The sequence below is a fragment of the Nesoenas mayeri genome, assembly GCF_963082525.1.
Source record: "Nesoenas mayeri genome assembly, chromosome: 26".
NCBI classification, from domain to species: Eukaryota; Metazoa; Chordata; class Aves; order Columbiformes; family Columbidae; genus Nesoenas; species Nesoenas mayeri.
The window spans coordinates 3159845-3183895 of NC_137552.1; the positions used below are offsets into that span (position 1 = coordinate 3159845).

At 55.7% G+C, this 24051-nt stretch overlaps 3 protein-coding genes across 3 annotated transcripts; 1 reads left to right on the forward strand and 2 right to left on the reverse strand.

Moving 5' to 3' along the window:
* Positions 1-781: 781 nt before the first annotated feature.
* LOC308049856 (1-acyl-sn-glycerol-3-phosphate acyltransferase alpha-like) lies at positions 782-5310 on the reverse strand (the record flags this gene model as incomplete). The annotated part of the gene is made up of 7 exons (XM_080359726.1): positions 782-1017; positions 1188-1260; positions 1494-1589; positions 1726-1901; positions 2563-2696; positions 4904-5039; positions 5256-5310. The coding sequence occupies 7 exons, from the start codon at positions 5308-5310 to the stop codon at positions 782-784; spliced, it is 906 nt and encodes a 301-aa protein (XP_080215852.1).
* A 1136-nt stretch (positions 5311-6446) lies between these two features.
* Positions 6447-8743, reverse strand: PRR29 (proline rich 29; the record flags this gene model as incomplete). Its single annotated transcript, XM_080359727.1, has 4 exons — positions 8636-8743; positions 7242-7417; positions 7033-7103; positions 6447-6478 (listed from the first exon to the last, which is right to left on the reverse strand). Exons 1-4 carry the CDS (start codon positions 8735-8737, stop codon positions 6447-6449), a joined length of 381 nt encoding a protein of 126 aa, XP_080215853.1. The 5' UTR covers positions 8738-8743.
* Positions 8744-14082: 5339 nt separating this feature from the next.
* On the forward strand, positions 14083-23845 carry LOC308049985 (vasoactive intestinal polypeptide receptor 1-like; the record flags this gene model as incomplete). The annotated part of the gene is made up of 13 exons (XM_080359892.1): positions 14083-14154; positions 15762-15876; positions 19012-19119; positions 19937-20046; positions 20270-20367; positions 21004-21136; positions 21374-21527; positions 22062-22122; positions 22380-22446; positions 22555-22646; positions 23056-23185; positions 23502-23543; positions 23753-23845. The coding sequence occupies 13 exons, from the start codon at positions 14083-14085 to the stop codon at positions 23843-23845; spliced, it is 1275 nt and encodes a 424-aa protein (XP_080216018.1).
* Positions 23846-24051: the final 206 nt, after the last annotated feature.

The following is a 24051-nucleotide window of genomic DNA, read 5'->3' on the forward strand; positions in this document are numbered from 1 at the left end:
TTTAAACCATCACATTCATGTGCAGTGATACAGGCACCCTGCATGGCTATAAGGGGATGGACCCCCTCCCCATGATCCCCTCAGCCCCCGAGGCGCAGGCAAGACACCATGCACACACACCACCAGGTACGGACTGTTTAATCTTGCACCTTTGTCTCATAGATCAGCATGAAGGATGCTCTATCCACATGGCAATACACCCTGGACCTCCTGTCTTCCCCGGCACTGTGCTCTGGACCCCTCCCCAGAGGTGACTGCATCTGAACAGCATCACCAGCTTGCAGAAGCCTCTGTAACAAGTGACCCAGCATGACCATGGGTGAACCCCCCTGCCAGTCACACCATCAGGGGTAAAACATAGAACCATAGAATAGTCTGGGATGGGAGGGACCTTCCCAGCTCCCCCAGTGCCCCCCCTGCCATGAGCAGGAACATCTTCACCAGCTCAGGGTGCTCAGAGCCCCGTCCAGCCCAGTCTGGGATGTCTCCAGGGATGGTTCATCCACCACCTCTCTGGCCAACCTGGGCCAGCATTTTACCACCCTCAAATAGTGCAGTAAACCCCAAACCCTGCCCATCACATCTCTCCCCACTACCCAGTGTGCAGGCAGGGTGCTGCCTGGTGCCCTCCTGCACTGCTCTGCTTCCCCTGGCACCAGGGCACCATCCTGCTGGACCTACCAAGTCTGGTGGACACATCCACGGGGGACAAAGGGACAGCATTGCCCAGCCTACGGTTGTGCCACCTCCCTCATGTCCCCAAGGGGCTCAGTCCCTCTGCCTAATTGCTGGCCTTGGTTGTGTCCTTGTCACACTGAAGGCTTCTCGTCCCCCTGCCAGCACTGGCTCTGGTGCAGTGGGGGAGCTGCTCAGCATGATGGTCCCCACGGTGACCTGCAGACATCTCGGCAAAGGCATCAGCCATGGCCTGGCGGACAGTCTCTGTCAGTTGGGGGACATCCTTGGGACTCAGGCCCTGGGTTTCTACCCTGGGGAGGATTCGAATGGTGCACGTCCCTGGAGAGAGAAGAGAAAGGCCAGGGATGCTCTCAGATGAACCCACCAGCATCCTCCACCACCAGCTGCCTCCCCACACCTTGATGTCTCACAAAGAGACCTCCAAGCACCACTTGTGTCATCCCCACCACCAGCCCTTCTGGCAATGGGGCTTCTTGTCCATAGCTTACCAGATGTGAATTTCTTATCCTTGAAGCTGAAGAAGTCCCAGTATGGGGAGATCACAACGGGGATAATGGGAACCTGTAGGAGATGGAAAATCAGGGGTGTCCTCCATATAGACCCCATCCCCAGATGGGACGCCAGCTCCTGCTGTACCTGCTTCAGGAGGTCCCCGTCCCCTCCCTGGGTCCTGCATAACACTTGTCTCTGGAGACTGCAGACCCCAAAACATCCTAGTGTCCCCATCCCGCTGCCCCAGGGTGCATGCCCACCCCACTCCATCAAGGGCAGGTGGAGGGGGACGATGGCCTCACCTGTGCTTGCACGGCCAAGTGGAAAGCCCCGCGCTTGAAGGGCAGCATGGATTTGTCCTCATTCCTGGTGCCTTCAGGGAAAATCAACACTCGGAGCTGCACAGAACAGGGAGAAACATGATTGAGGACCTTGACCAGGGCACCCTAGCACTTGGTATGTCAGTCGTCCCCATGCCGCCCTTGTCCCACTGGTATTTGCTCCTGACTCGCCCCTGCTGCCTGCTCCCCTTACGTTTTCACGCCACATGGTCCTGGCTGTCCGGGAGATGACATAGATCGCATCTTCTGTTTTGTGGCGGTTGATGAAGATGAAGCCGCTGAGCCAGCAGGCCCACCCCACGATGCCCATGTAGAAGAGCTCCTTCTTGGCGATGGGCACGCAGCGGTCAGGAAGGAACTCCGCCATGCCTGGAGGATGGATGGGAGAGGAAAGGATCCATTCCTGCCCAAGGGCACCCAGAACCAACCAGCCCTGTGGCTGCAGTGACCCGGCATCATCTTCCATTGTCCCAACCCTCTCTCTGCAGCATACCCATAACCATAGAATCATTGAATTGTTTTGGTTGGAAGAGACCCTAAAGATCATCAAGTCCAACCATAACCTAACTCTAGCACTAAACCATGTCCCCAAGAACCTCATCTATGCACCTTTTAAACCTCTCCAGGGATGAAGACTCCACCACTGCCCTGGGCAGCCTGTTCCAATGCTTCATAACACTTTGCATTAAGAATTTTTTTCCCCAATATCCAATCTGAACCTTCCCTGGTGCAACTTGAGGCTGTTTCCTCTTGTCCTATCACTTGCTACTCAGGAGAGGAGACCAACACTCTCCATGCTCCAACCTCCTTTCACGTAGTTATAGAGAGCAATAAGGTCTCCCCTCAGCCTCCTGTTCTCCAAGGCCCCGAGGTCCTGTCCCACCAGCTATTCTGGCCAATGTCTACCATGCTGCCCCATACAAATCCTGGTGCTGGTGTCACTGGGACCCCCCAGGGTGAGCCTGGTCCACCCTTGCAGCACCTCAATGGTTGTCCATGCAGCGATGACTCCCCCATCCCTTGCACGTACCCATGAGGTCGATGGTAGCTTGGTGGTTGCAAACCATCACATAGGGCTCCTTGGTGTTCAGATGCTCAGAGCCTCGCACCTGCATCTTGATGCCATACAAGTGTTTGAGGGGCCGGATGGCAAAACGCAGGAGCCTAGGGCAGAGGGACACACGTGGGGAGCATATCAACACAGAGGTGGCACGGCTTGATTTACAGCCCTTCACATTCACTTAGGGAGCAAGATAGGCCAGGCTAGATCTGGTCTACATGAGCAAATAGTCTGTCCCAAGGTGGATCTGTGTTCAGTCTCGGTGATGCTTTGCTTTTCTAAGCACATTTGTGCTCAGAGCTGTCCTCATAACCATCCTCGAGGTGGAACCAGCTGCTGTTTCATAGAGAAAGTCCACATTGGAGTTTTTGATGAAGAAGAGCAGGCAGCACAAGTTGGTGCGTAAAGAAGCAGCAGGTTTTCTGATATCCAGGGGTGATGGGAAAGCAAGAAGAGAGGGGATAGGATGTCTACCTACAGCCAGGGTGCAAGTCATCAAGCATTAAAGACGGGCATGCAGAGGAACAGTCTTGAGTCAAACAAGTCTACAGGGATGCAGATGTCTCCAGGGACTGTCCCTGCAGAGCGGGCACCAAGCTTCGTGCTCCAGGTGGAGGTGGAAGAGAGCAGGGAAAGGAAAACCAACTCAGCTTCATTCACTGGAGGAAAACACGAAGAACAGCATCACTGGACCTGAGATGGAGGTTTTTCCGTTGGTGCAGATGGAAGGAGGAACAAGGAGAAGTGGTGTCACCATCCAGGGAGGGTTGGGCAGGAAGGGTGACATCAGGATGGCAGTGCTGATGAAGGGTGACACTCAGCATGAGAATAACAAGAGGAATGGAGGGAGGATGGAGCAACGGGGATTGCAGCACCCATAGTGGAGATAAAAAGCTGATATGTTTTCGGTGTTGAAATGGGGCACTCTCTAACCTACAGCACAGAGAACACCTGTGCCAGGGTCCACATCTCTGGCAGTGACTGGTCCCAGGGAGCCCACGGGGAACAAGGCAGGGGACAGGGCTGCCAGCAAGAGCTCAGCACCACATAGGGACGAGAAGTCTGGGAGGAGAGAGCAGAAGCAAACGCAGAAGGATAAGGAGGCACGATGATGCTTAGAGGATCCATTATATCAGAAGACCACCCATTCCTTGGAGACATAGGCCCAGAGATGCCTGTGTCTGCAGAGAAGTAAAACACTTGTGGCAATGCCCCAAAGCCAGGACTAATGACAGGAACATGCTCCAAGCCGGAGGCTTTGGGATTTGGAGGTTGGGGAGGAGATGGAGCTGTGCATGCTGCTCCGGGGGAGGACGGCTTCGAGGTATCGGTGGGACAAGATAAGGCAGAGGTGGGACAAGATAAGGCAGCGTGAGTCACCGCTGCATCACACTGGGTATTTCCGCTACGCTGGAATCACTTGTGCCAGGGCTCAGAGCAACTCTGGAGCGTGAGCACAGCATTTCTGCACAGGATGAGTGACAAAGGCTACACATGGACTGATAACATCAAACCTCTGACCACACTCCTGCTCAGGGCCTGAAATCCATCAGCACAAATACATGATGGCTTGAGCTCAGTAAATACCACAGGCTCTGACATTTTTCACTCTGACATAATTATATCCCTTCTGGTATGCTATCATGCCCAGGAATCCAGCAACAAGATTGCAACGCCCTTGAAAAGCAACCAGATCTTCCTCCCACGTTGCACAGCGATGTTATCTCAGCTTCCACCACCCCTGAGCAAAGCTGACAGCACACGACTCGCCAGGACATGACGGTGCCATCCCCAACAGCTGCTGGCACTGGGACATCCCAAACTCCCTCTGCCAAAGCACGGTCCCCAGGGTTCCCGCTAAGCAAGACCTGGCTGCCCTGCCAGGGACACAGCGATGGGTGTGCGCTTGCATCTGCTAATTTTCACGTCTCCAACCTTTGCCAAAACCCCCGTCACCCACCCAACTGATGACCCAAACATTGCGATGGCCAGGAATCATCCCTTTTATGCCACTTCATCTTCCAGCGAGCACTAGTCCCAACCCAGCTTGCCATCTCCATCATGTCCTGGGGCACGTCCAGCACCTCTTCACCACACCACAAGATGTGTGGTGCACAGGATGCACCCTTCGTTGCCACAAGGACATGACCACAGCCTTCACTGTGGCCCCAGGGCTCAACCACTGGCCATAGCACGCTGTGGGTATGCCCAGAGCAGGAGACATCATGTCCATAAGACCACATGAGCTCTTCCATCACAACCAAGCCCCAGCCATCTCCACATCAGGAGAATATCCCCAGGCCATACTCACTTCATGTTCTTCACGGAGCGGCCCCGAAGGAGAGCCAAGGGGAAGAGGACAGTGGCCATGACCACGAGCCAGCAGTGGAGGAAAGCCATCTTGCAGAAGTAGTGGAAGGTGGCATTGTACCGGTAAAGCAGCAGGGCTGCCAAAGGGAGGAGGAGCAGTAGCCCGTGGAGCAGGACCATATCCATCATGCTGCCCCGGCGGGAGGATGCTGGGGACCTCAGCCCGTGGCCCCAAGAGCAGGAGGAGTGGATCAGGGAATGCCGAGGAGCGTGGCAGGTGACTCGGGTGTGTCACCAGAGCAGCACGTGGGCGTTTGGGGCTGGTCCAGGGGAAGGTGCTGTGTGCATCTCACCCTGTACAGAAGCTTGAGGGTGGACTGGCTCAGACTTTTGAGCAGGGTCTGTCATGATAGGACAAGGGGTGATGGTTTTAAACTAAAGGATGGAGATTCAGGCTGGACATAAGGAAGACATTGTTGCCCCTGAGGGTGGTGAGCGCCATGGTCTCCATGCCACCAGCTGAAGGATGCCCCAGTTCCACTAGCGTGACTCAGAGAAGGCTCCAAGGGTTGTTTCCACCATGGGTGTGGCAATCCCCATTGCTTCATCCTCCCATTCCTCTCCTTATTCTCATATTCAAGCTAAAATTGGGACATATCTTGAGCCCACCCTTCCTGTCCACCCCATCTCCTGATGACTCCTCTCCTCCTTCTTCCGCTTCTGTCCATACGGATGTGGAAACCTTTGTGCACCAGCCTGGTTTCCCATCGAATTCAGTGCAGCTTTTGGGCAGTCTCCTTCCCTTCTTGCTGGAGATGTGCCTTCATGCTGCAACCCAACAGAACTCTTCTGCTCCACATTTGGAGCTTCTCCTCCAGCTTCAACAGGAGCCAGGCTGAGTTTTGCTGCCTGTGCCAGAGCACAGCTCAGCCCTGGGCTCAGAAAGGATAAAACCTCCTTTCCATTAGGACCCCAGAAGACAAACAGGGCAGGACTCACACCCACTGGAGGCAAAAGGAGGGGATTTAAGGTACAACTGCCTGGCTACCATCTTTCTGTATGCTCACACCCCACTTTTACCCTCCCAGCTCAAAGGGAACCCTGCATTCAGGCAATGAGCCAGCAGTCTGATAATTACAAATGCTTAATTAGTGACAGCAGGGTGCTTTCTTAACAAAGCAAATTAATTACAGGCAATGTGCTGCTTTGAGATCTGAAGGGATTAATGAAGACCAGGGCCACCTGGGCTGGCAGCACCCACCCACCCATGGGGACACAACACAGCCCATGCTGCAGAGTCCTCATGGTTCAGCAGAGACATATTGTCCAGCCAGGATCAGGGTGTCACCAGGGACAAGCCTGCAGAGCATGGAGATAAAGCTTGTCCCTGTTTGGGGTCATGCTGTCAGCTGGGGTTTGGTGACAGGCTTTGTGACACCCCAAAACTTATAGGTATCATGGAGCACCCATGCTCAGCACCTGCAGGATCTTCTGGGGTTGAGGGCTGGGATGTACAGGAGAAACCATCTTGGGAAGCATGGAGCTCACAGCCTCTCTGCCATCATGTCATAGTACTCTGCGGAGAGAAAGGGGGAGCTGGAAGTTGTGCACCCCCAGGATTGCATGGAGGGAGGGACAGGGAAGGCTCAGTCTTTAACTGGGAGCTGTCTGGTTGATGCATAGAATCATTTTGGTTGGAAGAGACCCTCAGGATCATCAAGTCCAACTGTTAACCCACCCCTGGCACTGCCCCATGTCCTGAGAACCTCATGTCCGTCTGTCCAGCCCTCCAGGGATGGTGACTCCAGCACTGCCCTGGGCAGCCTGTTCAATGCCCCACAGCCCTTTGGGGAAGAAATTGTTCCCACATCCAACCTCAACCTCCCCTGGCGCAACTTGAGGCCGTTTCCTCTGCTCCTGGTGCTTGTTCCTGGGGAGCAGAGCCCGACCCCCCTGGCTCCAAGCTCCTTTCAGGCAGTTCAGAGATCAGAAGGTCTCCCCTCAGCTCCTGTTCTCCAGCTGAACCCCCCAGGTCCCTCTGACCCATCACACTTGTGCTCCAGACCCTCGAGAGCACAACCAAGGGCAAGACGTCCCTTGTTGAGGGACATTAGTAGAACATGTCATTACCTGATGCTGGTGGAACGTTGGCTCCCACGGTCCCCGTGGCGCTGGGAGGTGGAGGCGGGGGCACTGCACTGCTGGAGGGGAGCAAGGACAGAAGTAAGTGCTGACCTGGTGTTGCTCCTTGTGTCCCAGCTTGGGCTGGAGGTCCCGCTACACCAGGGGCCGTGGGGGCACCGTGCTGGGTGGCACAAAGCGGTACCCTCATTACTTACACCTCCCCATCCTCAGCTAACGAGCCTGTGCTCAGGTGCCGCACAGCCGCCAGTCCCCGATCCTGCACCTGAACCGGCCACGGCAGGACGGGAGCGGGACTGGGATAGGGGATGTAGTGATGATGGAAAACCACAGCCTCCTCTTCCTCTGCGGTCTGCAAAGGCATCGCCATGGCCTGCGGGGAGGAACAAAATACAAGGTTGTGCTGGGCCCCTTTTGGCAGCGTCTCCATGGGGAGCAGCTCCCCAATGCACCAGTGAGAAGGTTCCCAGGGGGCGATGGCTGCGATGCCACCAGCACAGCGCAGCTCTGCTCTGATCTGGCTGGGTGGGCTCCGTCCCACACAAACCCCATGGTCATCCAGCACGGGAACCCAGCTGCTGGGGACACGGGGAGATGATAGTCCCACAGCCAGGACTTCAAAAGGCTCTGGGGAGACGTTATTATGGCTTTTCTGTATTTAAAGAAGCCAAAAAGAAAGATGGGGACAGACTTTTGAGCAGGGCCTGTTGCAATAGGACAAGGGGTGATGGTTTTAAACCAAAGCGGGGAGATTCAGGCTGGACATGAGGAAGGAATTATTGTCCCTGAGGGTGGTGAGAGCCTGGCCCAGGTTGGCCAGAGAGGTGGTGGCTGAACCATCCCTGGAGACATCCCAGGCCAGGCTGGACGGGGCTCTGAGCACCCTGAGCTGGTGAAGATGTCCCTGCTCATGGCAGGGGGGCACTGGGGGAGCTGGGAAGGTCCCTTCAACCCAAACCATTCTCCAATTCTATGAAAATGCTGCTGGACATTGCTCGTTTGCTCCATCTGCTGAGATGTGACAGGGTCCAGTCTCAACCAGCACAGTGAACTGGTGGGCACTGGGTGGGCAGCAGGGAGGGTGTGTGGCTGGATTTGCCAGCTGGTGCAAACGAGGCAGCTGCCCACAGCCCAGCTCTCGCTCCCACCGAGAAAGCAGCATTTGTTTCCCCACCAGGGAGATGAAATGTTTAATATGCTTTTGGTTCGAGATGGACTTTCAAATGAAAACCCTCGCAGAGACATGATAACAGCACTCAGCCTCGCCGCTCGGCTGCCCCAACCACAGTGGGGGTTCTGGCGCTTCCCAGCCGGGCTAAATCATCTCCGAGCATCCTGCATACAACCTGTGCTGACAGAGTGGGAAGTTAAACCAGCACAAAGAGCCCCCAAATGCCAAGAGGCTGCAGAGCCTGGAGTGAGATGGGTGGAGACCACCCAGCTTCTGTGCCCAGATGGGTCCCAGGCTGTGCCAAAGCACTACACGAGCATCCCACTCACCTGCGCAGCTCTGGAAAGGTCCCTTTACCCAATTTTTTGGTCCTTTTTGGTCCTCTGGTCTCTTTGTCCATGCAGCATCTCTGACCCTTACCTGGGCAGTGGCTGGGGATGGCCCGAACCCGAAGGATGTCAGCGCCGATACAGCCAGCCTGTTCATCACCACCTGGTGCATTTGGGAGTTTTGAATCATCATCAAATCGATTAAATCTGCTGGAAAGTAAGGAGTTCTGCGTCAGAGAGAGATCAGAGCAAGGGCACGAGAACAGCAGCCGTGGAATGAGTGCCTGGGGTGGCACTTGGCAGCACCAAGGCTTGTCCCTATGCCCAACCAATGGGAACGAAGCCAAACTCCCCCCACCCCAATTTGGAAGGCCCATGTGGCACTTAAAAATTATTTTGCTTGGATAAAGCTTTAAAATAGCCCTATTCCAGCCTTCTTCTTATTTGCAAATGTGATTAAACATCTGGTCTGGCTTGCTGAAGGCTGCTCACAAAAGGTGATTAGTGGTGCTGGAGGCATTGGACTTTCCGCCCATTCGGAGGAGAATCGCTGTGGTCCTGGCAGCGCTCGGCGGCTTGGCAAGCTCTGCCTTGGCACCGGCTGGTAGAGCTGGTGTTTTGGGGGTGTCGCCATGTGGGGTCAGCTCTGCTTTGCACCACGTCCCACCCTGGGGAGCTCAGAGACCCCCCAAGAGGGCAGGACCTGTGGCTGGACCGTGGAGGCTGCTCCCATCTCCGCTCCCAGATGCAAGCACCTATGGAGCTGGGTGCAGGAGAGGAGCAGGTGGGGGATGCTCTGCACAAAACGCTGGGACCTGGAGCAGCCGTGCACATACAGGTCAGTGTCCCTGTCCCCGTGGCTGGATGCCCAAGCCGTGTCACGGCTGCTGAGAGCAATCTGGCTGCAGGGGAAACACAGCGTCTGGCTCTGCATCACCATCAGAACATCCCCATTCGCCGCAGGTGTGAAGTTCCCCTGCAAAATGCCCACAAACCTGCACGAGGAGCTGCCTCCAAGATCAGATTAGATCCAAGATTGGAGTTCGGAGAAGGGCTACGAAGCTGGTAAAGGGAATGGAAGTGGGATTTAAAAGAACAGCCCAAAACCATTCCCCGGGAGTGTCCTGGTGTTGCCAAATCCAGCCCAGGCTTCAGGGTGGGTAAAACCGCCTAAAATCTCATCCCATGGAGCAAAGCAGCCGTGGACTCACCGCCCTGTGAGGCTGCAGAGTGGGCACAGCCCCCCTGCCTGCCCCTCATCCTGAAAAAGGGTGAAGTTAAGCTGGTTTTAATGCTGACCTCTACATCTACCATCACGCACCTCCCCGGACGTGCAGGGGTCCGGCAGGGGGGGCCAGGGCAGCCGCAGTCCCGGGAAGCTGCTGCAGGATCATCACCGGCTGTGGGGACACCGGCACAAGCCCACGGGGACACCGCTCGGGTGGGAGCTGAAAGGCAGGAGGGGAAAGAAGGAAAACTTCAGGGATTTCCCACTTTTGGTTTAATTCAGTGCCCTGGCAGCGCGGCAAGAGGGCAGGAGCAGGGAGAGGAGCGGGTGGTGGGGAGCAGAGCAGCGCTGGCCCAGAGGTGGGAGCCTGGGAGGAGGGGGGAGCTTGCAACAACCCCCATTTTTTCAGGGTGCAGCCCTGCAAGCCTGGGTGGATTTCACGCCTGGCAAGTCCCCAGCGCTGGGGACATGTCCCTGTGAAGCAGCGGCCTTCTTAGGGAAGGGGGACAGGGGGGGCATTTTGCAAAGAGCCCCATCACAGGGTGGCTTTGCTACCCCAGATCCCAGTGACCCCCAAAAACCCAACCTCAGACCCCCTTTCCACCCACTCTCCCCATGTCCCCACCCTGTCTATCCCATAAATCCAGACAGGGAGCTTCTCTTTGGGGCTTACCCTGTTGGGGATGATGTAGGTCCCTGCTGGGGTGTCCCCCCAGGCCCCATGGGGGTCCCCCGCTGTCCCCACCTCCATAGCTGGGGCAGGCAGAGCTGCAACAGGACTCGTTGCTATAGCTGCTGGGGGAAACAAACCCTCCTGGTGGTTTGGCCAGGGAGGAGCATCACTGGGCTGGGTTTTCCTGCAGTGTGTCCCCAGGACCACAGAATCACAGAACAGTTTGGGTTGAAGGGACTTTCAGAGCCCATCCAGTGCCACTCCTGCCATGAGCAGGGACATCTTCACCAGCTCAGGGTGCTCAGAGCAAACCCACTGCAGTGCAAAACCCCTTTCTCCCCGCAAACAGCCCAACTTCCCGGTGGCCTCAGGTATCTTCCCTCCACCTCTACTCGGTGCATTTCCACAGACTGCTCTTCTGGGTGATTATTTTTTTTCCCTCATCAATATTAAGTCCAAAATCTGCCATCCACCCATAGCACAGTTCTGGGAATTCTTCCCAGGAACCCAGCCTGCAGCCAGCGGGAACAAATCTCCCCAAAACCTCCTGTCCTGCCCCCAAAAAAGCACCAGAGACCCCTCCAGATGCCAGGGGAGGAGCAATGCCTTTGCCTCCAGCCATTGGCTCCAGTCAGGCTATTTTCTGCTTGATTAGATTTTGCTCTGTGTTCCTAATTTCTCCAAGCCCCTCCAGATTGTTCCTCTGCCTTTTGTTGTAACTCCCAAATTCCCGTTATTTGCACATTTAATTACTGTTGCTGATTACCCCCTGCTTCTGGCAGAGCCTGGCTCACTGGTGCTAATATTGTTCTTGTGTGCGGGAAGGATTAAAGGGGCGAAGGGCTGAGCAGCGTGAGGAAACCTTCTGCCAGCAGTAGGACAACAAGGGGTCCAGGGGACCTGCTCTGAATGTCCCCAGGTCCCCCCTGCCACCCTCAACCCCTTTTGGGGCTTTATTAGCTGCCCTCTGGTGCAACCCACATCCCTGATGCCTCTTGTGCAGCATTGCAGGTTAGGGCACAGGCTGGGGGCTCAGCTGCAGGCAGGGACCGGCAGCGTGTCACCATAAGCATGTCCCTTTTTAAGTCCCCCAGCACATTTGTCACACAGAGAGAAGAAATTGTTCCCCAGACCCAACCTCAACCTCCCCTGGTGCAACTTGAGGCCGTTTCCTCTGCTCCTGACGCTTGTTCCTGGGGAGCAGAGCCCGACCCCCCTGGCTCCAAGCTCCTTTCAGGCAGTTCAGAGATCAGGTCTCCCCTCAGCTCCTGTTCTCCAGCTGAACCCCCCAGGTCCATCAGCCAATCTTCATAACGCAACGCAAGGAAAGTTTAGCATCAACGAGCTTTGGGGAATTAGCTGAGGAGCAGAGCAGGGTCATTAGGGGCTTGATGGTCGGCCACAAGACTGGGAACACTGGGATGGTGATGCATCAAGCCCAGGTGAGCTGTGCTGATATGGCCCAGCAGCAACAACTCGCTGAGCTGCCCTCTGATAACTGGGAGAGGGCAACAAGGTGACGGTGAAACCCTTGTGTCATCCCCCTGCCCTGGGGACATATCAGAGCCAGAGAGATTCCCAAGCTGAGGAAACACAGGCAGGACGGAGCAGCCTTGCCCAAGGCTCGAGGAAGATGAAGTAAGCACAACTGAGGCAATACGTCCCCCCCATCACCACTGCTGGCTCCTAAGTGTTATCAAGAACCAGTTCAGAAACCAGTTTGTCATTGCACATGAAGGCAAATCCCGGATACGGAGTGGCAGCTTGGCAGCTGCTGTCCCCTGTGGAGTGTCACACTGTCACACACAGCCGCACACCTCTCGGGGATGCTCTATGGGTTCATGAGGACCAGGGGGTGGAAGCATCTCACTGTGAAAGCTGGTTGAAAAAAAGTACCACTTTCTCCTTCCAGGTGGTCTCATGCTGCTGGTGCTTTGAGTCCCATCTGCCCCAAGCCATCATCCAGCCACCACGCTCTCCTCTTATGCTGACTTATCCTTTGCAGGCTCTTTCCTTCCCCAGAGCCCAAAATAAAGCAAGAGGTTGTTGGTGAGGGCTGGAGACACCCCACTTCTTTGCCATAAGGTGGGATGGAGGTGACACAATTAGTGATTTCCAGCCCTCGGTAAATGAGCATTTGCCACTTGCCAAAAGATAATTGTGAGTGACTTCATTTGCTTTGGAAAGGGCTGAGTCATTTGTAATTATGGACACACACCAGCAGCAATCCCAGGGCTGGTGTTGGGTTAATGGGAACGCCCGTAGCTGGAGGGCGGCCTGTGGGGACCTGTCAATATGGAGCCCCCCAGTCACCAGTCCCCATCATCCACAGCCGTGCATGGCTCTGCTGTCACCCCAGAGCAATATGCATGAGGGTAATCACAGAATCATTGAATCATTTTGGGTTGAAAAGATCCTCAAGATCATGGAGTCCAACTGTTCCCCACCCCTGGCACTGCCCCATGTCCTGAGAACCTCATGTCCGTCTGTCCAACCCTCCAGGGATGGTGACTCCAGCACTGCCCTGGGCATGGGACAGGACAGGACGGGGCGGGATGGGATGGGACAGGACAGAATGGGATGGGATGGAACGGGACAGGACAGGACAGGATGGGACGGGATGGGATGGGATGGGACGGGATGGGATGGGATGGGACGGGACGGGACGAGATGGGACGGGATGTGATGAGATGGGACAGGACGGGACAGGACGGGATGGGATGGGATGGGATGGGATGGGATGGGATGGGATGTGACGGGATGGGATGGGACAGGACTGGATGGGATGGGATGTGACGGGACGGGATGGGATGGGACAGGACGGGATGGGACGGGATGTGATGGGATGGGACGGGACGGGACAGGACAGGATGGGACGGGATGTGATGGGATGGGACAGGACGGGACAGGACGGGATGGGATGGGATGGGATGTGACGGGACGGGACGGGACGGGACGGGATGGGATGGGATGGGATGGGATGGGCAGCACTGCCTGCTGTGCTGGGGCCAGCAGAGCCTCCTGTGCAGGCAGAGCTTGAAGGAGCATCCTGCCTTTGTGCACGCACCCTGCACCCCCCCTGCCTGCACCCCCTTTTCCTGCAGCCTTCAGCCAATTTTTCAGCTTAGTAGCACTGGAGGAGCAGGCAAGAGGTCTCCATGCCCCCCTGCGCATCCCCCTGTGCCCAGCTGGGGTTCCCCAGGTCCCTGATGGGAGCAGATAAGGGGGTGCTGGGATCCCGGTGGTGGGCAGACTGGGCAGTGCCAGGCTGGGGTGTCCCCCCCCATGCTGCTCCTGGCATCCAACCCTCCGTATGGGGAGGGGGAGCGGAGGGTGGAGCCTGGATTCCCAGATCCAGGAGCTGTGACATTCAGTCTCGCAGTCAGACGGAGCCTGTTGGTGCTGGGCAGGGACGGCGAGGTGGGGGCACAGCCAGGGCCACCCAAGTGGCACCCAGCAACCACCACGGAGAAGGGTCCCCAGAGGATTCGGAAGCAGGACAAGGAGCGGCCAGAGTTAGGGGGTGCAGGGTCCTGATGTGACCCCCCTGCCCTCAGGGCCATGCCGGAGGAGCTGGGGAGTCACCTTCCCCTCGGGGACTGAGCCAGGACAGGGCAGCACAGGGGTGGCTCCAGCCATGGGGGGTCTGTGGCAGCCCCCCGGTGCCTGCACGATGCTGGTCCTGCTGCTCGCACTCCTGATGCTGCGGGTAAGTGTCACCATGTGGGACGGGACCACGCGGGGAGAGGGTGGGTGGTGAGCATGGTGTCCCCTGCCTGTGACAGCTGCGTGGGGGTCCATCCAGCCCTGGAGAGCAGTGTGGCTGCAGTCCTGGCCAGCACACAGGTGTCCCCAGCATGTCCCCATCCCTGTCCCCATCCCTCATGCTGCTTGACCCAGAGGTGCCACCGCAGCCCTGCAAGTCACTGGCACCGCTGTACCAGCTCAGGTGCTTTCACAGGAGGATTTGCTGACATGCAGTGCAGGGACAGGCAGGGTGGGAGGTTGGTGATGCTGGGACACCGCAGCACCCCCAGGGCTGGGACACCCCTTGGGGTCCAACTGGGAGACCCAGCAAAGCTCCTTTGGGGTTCAGCTCCGGGGCATCCCCAGGGACGGTGACCCAGCTCTGCCCTGCCTGGGGACAATTCCCTCCATCCTCGTGTGGGTCATAGAACCACAGTATAATTTGGGTCGAAGGGACCTTCCCAGCTCATCCAGTGCCCCCCTGCCATGAGCAGGGACATCTTCACCAGCTCAGGTTGCTCAGAGCCCCGTCCAGTGATGTTTTAACATTCCAGACTTTCCTTCAGTCCTTGGGTCCGCTTGCCCACCCTCATCCCTCTATTTCTCCAACTTCTATATCTCTGTCCACACACCTAAAGCCATCAGCAACATGTCTTGACCCAAAGAACCCTGTCCCAGAAATGTCCCATCTCCAGATGCTGCAGCCCCCACTGCATCCTCCCAGGGGCATGGATGCTCAGGAATGAGCACGGATGCTCGGGAATAGGGGTGGGTGTTTGGGAATGGGATGGATGCTCAGGAACGGGTGTGTCAAATTCATGGCGTGCTCTCACTCCAGCCTTGAGCTCCCGGCTCTCCAGATGGAAGCCAAGGGGGTGAAACCCAAAATTAGGGGGTCCTAGAGAGCTCAGGGCACTGAGCCACCACATCCCATGCATTTTTGGGAGCCGCGGGGTCAGGGCATGCTCCTTGGTGTCTCAGCACTTCTCCGAGCAAACCCAAAAGCTTTACAGAGATCAACGTGCCCCTTTTGCAGCATCTCCCCAAAGAGATGTGGTACAAGAGGTGGGTGAACTCCAATGGCCATTGCCAATGCCTCTGATTAAAATACACCAGCCTGAGCGTGAACAAAACCTGTGTGAGCAAAACCCAGACATCAAGGGAAGGATTAGACATGCCCAAAGATGTGTTTGTTGGGTTTTTTTAATCTATAATTACATGGTTTTCTCGCTCAGGCTTTGAACATGCTCGCCTCTGCCCTGCCGATGGGCTTGGCCCCTCCGTCTGTAAGCTCAGCTCCTCTGCATGGATCCTGCGTCTTGACGGAGCGGTGCCCTGAAGCATCATACGCTTTTGGAGGGAATTAGGAATAATTGCAGCGCTTCTTTATGGTGTTTACAAAGCAAACAGTAGAAAGCTAAGGAAATGTCAGGGCCCTAAAGCATGCTTACGCAGACAGGCTCTCCTGAGGCTGGCTGCAGCAGAAATAGTGAATATCGGCTGGTACCCTGCCTGCTCAGGGCTTTTAATGCCCAGCGTGCTACTGTCTACCCTTTCCCCCTTCCCAAGGTGCGAGCGACACATCCCGACTGCTCCATTGTCCTCTATTTCCAAGAGCAAGAAGCTGAATGCCTGGAGATTATCAGGACTGAAAGCCAAAGGCCAGCACCCCCCGGGCAGCAAGGTGAGTGCGACTCGCTGCTGTGCGCGGGGCTCATCTCCCTCGACTGAATGGAGGGGGGAATTTGCTAACGGGAGGATGACACATGATTGTGGGGTTGCAGAGCACATATGGATGCAGAATAAGATGTATTTTCAGAGAAATGGGGAGCAACGCCAAGGCAAAGGCTGAGGAGCATCCTCGGAGAGCCCCAAACATGCTGCTGCAGGGAGAGAGGGGCTGAGATTGCAGCTGGGAATAACGGGTGGGCTGAGGGATGCAAACACCTGCCTGAAAGGAGCTTGGAGCCAGGGGGGGTCGGGCTCTGCTCCCCAGGAACAAGCGCCAGGAGCAGAGGAAACGGCCTCAAGTTGCGCCAGGGGAGGTTGAGGTTGGATGTGGGAACAATTTCTTCCCCAAAGGGCTGTGGGGCATTGGAACAGGCTGCCCAGGGCAGTGCTGGAGTCACCATTCCTGGAGGGCTGGACAGACGGACATGAGGTTCTCAGGACATGGGGCAGTGCCGGGGGTGGGTTATGGTTGGACTTGGTCACCCCTTCATCCCTTCTTCCCTTCCTAATTCACTTAGTTTTGATACTAAACATGTTTTGAGCAATTTAATTTTTACATATCCGGGGACTTATAAACCAATTAACTAACTGAAAAACAGTTTTAAAATACTGCTTTTGTACTTTTTTTTTTTCTAATTGCATTTCAGTTTCCATCCAAAACCATCTTGGCTCAAATTCTGGGTAAAAATTATCCCTAATGAATAAGAAATGTATCATTCAGTGGGTTTCATCTAATATAAATGTAAAAATGAAGCATCTCAATAAATGCATGTTAAGGTGCATAATTGCTTAAGTAACTATGCAGAGATATAACGTATCATTCGGCTTAGCAGAGAGAGGCCAAGTTGATGGGAAAACGTCCATTTTGCAGCCCAGATCATGCCAGACGGGGGGAAGGAATATCACTGTAGGAAAATAACCAAGAAGCATGAATGCATAATTAAATCAGTATTTAATCTCAGGTTTCCTGCTTAACTGCCACCTCCACTGCCCACGTGAACTGAATTTATCACTCCCCAACTTCTTGCTTGTGCCAGATGGAGGGGACATCTCAGATGATCTGGACATGGTGGCAATATAGTGTGAAGGGACAGAACAGGGACCTCCGGCTTCAGCATCCTCCTGGGGAACCCACCATAGGGCCCTAAAACTGGTCAGAGATCATGTTTGCAAAGCTTTGCCTCCCAAATCTGCTCCGGTGCTGGCAGCGTTTACTACTCAGAAATAGCTGGGGAGAAATAACCCAGTGGTTAGGCTCATATTATCTCATTTGGAGGTCTCCAGGTACCAGTTAGAGCAGCAAGAAATAGGGAGGCAGCCCTGGCAGATCTGCGTCTAATTAACCAGCAGAAATGCTAAGCAGGAACTTCCCATCAAGCTGCATTTTGAGGGGAAAATGCTCTTTTCGGTCACGTCAAGGAGAACGTCGCAAGGATAATGTTGATCTTGGTGATGTTTCAGCCCTGAGCTGGGAAGAACAGAATAAAGGCGGTTGCTTTGTGTCAAGCCAAACCAAGAACCTGGGGCTGCTGAGCTGCACTGGTTGGGGACGGGGGACAGTGTGAGGATGTGGTGGCTCCTGGGGACCAACAATATGGGGACACTGAAGGCACAGATCCTGCCTGTGAGGTTTGCAATGAGACACAATTTCAATTCCTTTGCTCATGTGTTTTTGCCATGTCCTCCTAGAAGTTGCCTCCAATCACATCTTCTCCATGGCAGAGTTGTTCCAGTTTTGCACAGCTCTAAGTAATGAGATTATCTTTTTAGATGTCACAGCAGCTATGGCGAGGGAAACAGAGTTGGAAGGAGGACTTAAATCCCGTTAATCCCAATCGTTGTGCTCAGTTCACCTGTCTTCCAGAGCAGAAATTAAGACATGCCTTGTTGTTGTGATGACAGCCCTCCAAATCCCTCCAGATACCAACAGACAGCTTTGCTGAAATTGGAGAAAACTAATTAGACTTGTCTGAGTCCACATTCCCTGGCTGGGAATAGATGTGGCTGCAGGTTAATAATGTATATCTACAAGGTTAATAACGTACATGTGCAAGGAGAAGAGCTGTCCTGGAGGTGTGATGTCTGTGTCTCATCCCGGTGTGCTAATTCTTCAAGGTCCCATGTCTGCTTGGCCATGCTTGTTTCCAAGATGATTAGAGAGTCATTTAAGGATTAAATTAGTGCTAGAGAGAGAAGCAAACCACGTTTAAGCTAATTGCTCTCCTGCGAGTCTGGCAGTGCTTTCTCCTGTCCTCCTTTGGGCTGGAGAGACATCCAGAGCTGAGCCCGCACAGCTGCTGGATGCAGAAATCCAGCATTATCATAGAATCACAGAGTCGTTTGGGTTGGAAAAGACCCTCAAGATCATCAAGTCCAACTGTTAACCCACCCCTGGCACTAAACCATGTCCTGAGAACCTCATGTCCGTCTGTCCAACCCTCCAGGGATGGTGACTCCAGCACTGCCCTGGGCAGCCTGTTCCAATGCCCCACAGCCCTTTGGGGAAGAAATTGTTCCCACATCCAACCTCAACCTCCCCTGGTGCAACTTGAGGCCATTTCCTCTGCTCCTGGCGCTTGTTCCTGGGGAGCAGAGCCCGACCCCCCTGGCTCCAAGCTCCTTTCAGGCAGTTCAGAGATCAGAAAGTCTCCCCTCAGCTCCTGTTCTCCAGCTGAACCCCCCAGGTCCCTCAGCCACTCCCATCACACTTGTGCTCAAGACCCTCTTTTAGATGTCACCAGGAATGTCCCAGCCTTTCCCGTACCGTCGTCCTCAAGGGTCTCCCCGTAGGAGGTCATGGTCTGATGTAGCCCCAGAAAATACGAGGTCCATCTCATCGTGGGGCTCAAAGAAGAGCTCAGCACCAAGGGAGGTCATTCCAGAACTGGAGCCGGGATGTTCCTAATTCCTGTGGGGTTATGACATGGCCTGTAGATTGGGTGATGGCTGGACACTCTCCCATTACAGCCGCAGGGCCGTGCCTGCTGTGGGCTGTGCCTGCTGTGGGCTGTGCCTCTGGACCAGGGGCTGTGTGTGTGTCCCCAGCACATCCCTTCCTGGTGGCACTAATGGTCTTGTCCCTCTCCAGGCTGCCGGACCGAGTGGGATGGAGTGAGCTGCTGGTTGGCCGTGCCCATCGGCCAGTCCCGAGCCGTCACCTGCCCTGACATCCTCCATGTCTTCAAGAAGTCCAAAGGTGTGGTGTTCTGCATCCAGACTGCTCGCCCCCTGGGACCAAGGGCTGAGCTGCACCCACCCTGCCTGGGATCCTTCTGCCACCCCAGCCCTTCCCCTCTGCTCCCACAGCTCCTGCGCCGTCCTAAAGCTTGGCAGATATGGGTGGAACAGCTCTGCTGTGAGCACAGGCTGAGAGAGTTGGGGTGTTCAGGCTGGAGAAGTCTCCAGGGAGACCTTATTGTGGAGTTTCCAGACTTAAAAGGGGCAGAGAAGAAAGATGGGGACAGACTTTTGAGCAGGGTCTGTTGCAATAGGACAAGGGGTGATGGTTTTAAAACAAAGGAGGGAGATTCAGGCTGGACATGAGGAAGGAATTGTTGGCCCTGAGGGTGGTGAGAGCCTGGCCCAGGTTGGCCAGAGAGGTGGTGGATGAACCATCCCTGGAGACATCCCAGGCCAGGCTGGACGGGGCTCTGAGCACCCTGAGCTGGTGAAGATGTCCCTGTCATGGCAGGGGTGGCACTCAATGGGCTTTCAAGGTCCCTTCAACCCAAACTATTCTCTGATTCTGTGATCCATGGTTGCTTTCACATCATGCCCTAAGATGTCCTGGCACCTCCAGGCACAGCACCGAAGGGCAGAGGTGTGACTGGGACGGAAGGGATGGGGCAGCCAGGCCCTTTGGGTACCGCGCTGCTGTCACAGCCAGGATGCTGGTGCTTGGATTTAGTCTCCATCCCAAAGATCAGGGTGCCCATCCCAGGCAGGACATTTTGGGGATGCTGATGCAGAGGCCATGCCCGTAGCTCTCATGAGGTTCCTTCTTGACGCTGCAGTGCTGATCCGGAGGAACTGCACTGAGTCGGGATGGAGCTTCCCCAGCCCCCTCTATGGCAATGCCTGCGAGCTGGAGGCCATCAGCAGCAGCAATGACACCGAGGACAAGGCAAGCGGGTCCCCAGGGGGCTGTGGGACAGGGTCTCCCTTCCTGGTGTTGACCCATGCAATGAAATATAGGGGGGACTCTTGGGGATATCTCGTTGGCCTCATCCTTGTTGCCGGGCTGCCCAGGGGGATCCCAGCTTGGCCAAGGGTCGGGACATCAAGCTGTCACCTCCATGCCCATCCCAATCCATGCTGCCTCACTCCACTGGTGCTTTCCCTTCCAGAAAGGCTATTTTGTCACCATGAAGGTGCTTTACACCTGTGGCTACTCCACATCCCTGGCAGCCCTGATCCTGGCCATCGGCATCTTCTCCTGCTTCAGGTAGGGCTTGGTGCTGGCTGCTCCATGGGCTGCAGCTGGAGGGAAGTGGGGTCAACCCTCAGCAGGGATGGCTGCTCTCAGTGTCCCCCATCCCAGAGCAGCCAGGCTCCATCCCTGCCAACATGGACACGAGGCATGAGAAGAACTGCAGCATTGTCCTTTCCTGCTGACACGGAGCCTTCAGACCCTCAGGCTGCCCATTTTAAGCTATGTTTTTGCAGACCTTGCTGTGCTGCAGAAGGATGCTCTGCAGGGGTGGCTGGAGGATGTTCAGCCTGGAGAACAGGAGGCAGAGGGGAGACCTTCTGATCTCTGAACTGCCTGAAAGGAGGTTGTAGCATGGAGGGTGTTGGTCTCCTTTCCCAAGTAACAAGCGACAGGAAGAGAGGAAACGGCCTCAAGTTGCACCAGGGGAGGTTGAGGTTGGATGTGGGAACAATTTCTTCCCCAAAGGGCTGTGGGGCATTGGAACAGGCTGCCCAGGGCAGTGCTGGAGTCACCAGCCCTGGAGGGCTGGACAGACGGACATGAGGTTCTCAGGACATGGGGCAGTGCCAGGGGTGGGGGAACAGTTGGACTTGATGATCTTGAGGGTCTTTTCCAACCGAAATGATTCTATGATTCTTCCCCCCGTAGGAAGCTGCATTGCACCCGGAACTCCATCCACATCCACTTCTTCACCTCCTTCATACTGCGCGGGGCTGCCGTGTTCATCAAGGATGCCGTCCTCTTCTCAGATGAGTCCGTTGACCACTGCACCATGTCGACGGTGAGGTGCTGAGCCCCAGCATGGTGCAGGAGTGGCAGGGGAGGGGTCTGGCTGCATCTGCAGTGGATTTAGCACTGCAAAGAGGAGGGGGAGAGAGGCTGTGAACCTGGGGAGGAAAGGCTGGCTTGGGTGGACTTTAGGAGCAGATGATCAGTGAGACTGATCACCCCTATGTCCCCAGGACAGAGTTTGATGCCAGCCAGCACTCCTGAGCCTTTCTCCTCCTCATCCCCACAGGTGAACTGCAAAGCAGCCATCGCCTTCTTCCAGTACTCAGTCCTGGCCAACTTCTACTGGCTGCTGGTGGAGGGCATGTACTTGCAGACCCTGCTGCTGCTCACCTTCACCTCCGACAAGAGGTACATCTGGTGGTACATCCTCATCGGCTGGGGTGAGTGCAGGACCCCCTTCCCCATCACCCCCTCTCCAGTGAGCTCCCATTGGCACAGACTGGGTTAAACTGGTTTTGGGGTTGCCTGGATTTGCTGTTCTGAGATTTGCGTGGCTGAGGGTCCCCAGGCAGGATGGTCCCCATGGCTGCTCTTGGCATGTCCCCCGCTCTCCCAGCACCCACCAGCTCCCGCCAGACCCAGCATGGCCTGATCCTCACCCTCGTGCTGCTGATCCATCCTGGACATGGTCACAAAGCGAGGTCCTTCCTTCTTCCCACATCCATCTGTGGCTGGAAACACCCATCCCAGGAAGCGAGGTTAGATGTAAAGGCACAGAGACAGGCGGTGACGCACAGACAGGCACATCACCTTGAGTGGGCACCATCTCTTTCTCTTTTCACCTTCCTGCCACCTCCAGGGCCCCAGACCTGACTTAAACACGTGTTTTCGAGGACAAGGGATGGAGGGAGGTACAGGAGATGCACAGAGCCCTGGGGTGACTCCACACGCCCGTCTGGGTCCTGTCCTTGCAGGTGTCCCCATGCTGACGGTCTGTGTCTGGGTGGTCACGAGGCTCCAGTATGACAACCATGGGTAAGAGCAGCAAACCCTCTTCTTTTTGCGGCTCGGCCATGTGTCCTCCATGCAAGACACAGGGGACAAATCCCTTGCATAGGAGGTTCAGGAGGGGAGAAGCGGGGCAGAACTTTATTAATTCTTTAAAGCTATTTCTATTTTCTGGTGGGGCCCATGCAAGAGGTGCTGTGCAAACGGGGCTGGGGAGGTGGGGGGACAAGACCTAGGCTAAAAGGGTACAAGTGGGTGGCAGAGTCTTTTCTCCTCTCCCATAGGTGCTGGGATGACTACACCAGTCTCTACTGGTGGGTGATCAAGGCTCCCATCCTCCTGGCCATATTTGTGAGTATGTCTCCTGAGCATCCCTGCCCCAGAGCTGAGGGCCCCATATGGACAGAAGGACATGACCAGGGGTCTATGCAGAGCCTGAGACATGGCTTCCCATGGCAGGTGAACTTCTTCATCTTCCTCAATGTTACCAGAATGTTAGCGCAGAAGATCCGATCCCCGGACATCAGCAAAAACTACAAGCAGCAGTACATGTAAGGGCTTGCTTGGGCAAGGGGGCGCTCCCCTCTCCCTGGTTTCTGGGGGACCCCAGGGCAGTAGGGACCCTTTGCTGGTGAAGCACAGAGAAGGACCATCCTTGAAGCCTCCAACACCTGCTTTTCATGGAAAACCTATTTTGGGTTAAGACCAATGTCTTGGGAGGGCTTGTCCCACAGGGCAGCAGGATTGGGTTGGCCAGAGAGGTGGTGGATGAACCATCCCTGGAGACATCCCAGGCCAGGCTGGACGGGGCTCTGAGCACCCTGAGCTGGTGAAGATGTCCCTGCCCATGGCAGGGGTGGCACTGGGGGAGCTTTGAAGGTTCCTTCCAACCCAGACTATTCTGTGATTCTATGCCCATCGCTTGCACCCAGTCCCCTCTCACACACCCAATCTCCACAGGAGGCTGACAAAATCCACACTGCTCCTCATCCCCCTCTTTGGGGTACACTACGTGGTGTTTGCACTCTTCCCTGAGCACGTCGGTGTGGACGCCCGGCTGTACTTTGAGCTGGTCCTCGGCTCCTACCAGGTACAGACTGGGGAAGATGAGTAGGGAAAACCTCCATGTACCCAACCTGTCCCATCCCAAGGTCACACCAGGAGACTCTGGGATGTGCCGCTGGGGCTTTGCACACTTTTGGGAGAGGTGTCCCAGCCACCCCCCAAACCCTAGGGACAAAGCATGGGGATTGTGGCTGGGTGAACAACTTGTACTGATCCCATACCCCAGCTGCCCGTGGGCTGGGGTAAGAGGTGTGGGAGGATGCTAAATCCAGGCAGCAGATGAACACAGAGGGGTCCAGCCACTTCCCTCGGGTGACATTTGCTCTTTCTGTCCTTTTGAGGGGTTCCTGGTGGCTCTGCTGTACTGCTTCCTGAACGGAGAGGTGCGTGTCCTCCCCGTGTGTACATGGTCCTGCAGACCCCCCTAAAGGGTGCACCCCAATGAGCATCACACCCACATAGCCATGCATGGGCGTCCCCACCCTCTTGCACCCCAAAACCCTTTTTGAGCCCAGGGTGCAGCTCCTGCCCCTCCCGTTGGGTGCTGGTGGGTGCCCCCGGGTGCCAGCACCGGTCCGTGGTGTCGGTTCAGGTCCAGGCGGAGATCAAGAGGAACTGGGGCAAGTGGCAGTCGTCCATGGAGAGCAACGTCTTCAACCTGGTCACCCAAGACTTCACAGCGTGATGAGGACGGTGTTTGGGGGAAAATAGTTCCTTGAGGATTGTGCCGGTGGTGCAGCTGCATGGCTACAGTCCCAGAAACACAATAAAGAAAGGATTTTGTAGGTTCTGGGGCTGGCATCCTCAGAGGGTGGTGTGAACCGCTGTTGGGAAAGGGGAGGTTGAGGTTGGATCTGGGGAACAATTTCTTCCCCAAAGGGCTGTGGGGCA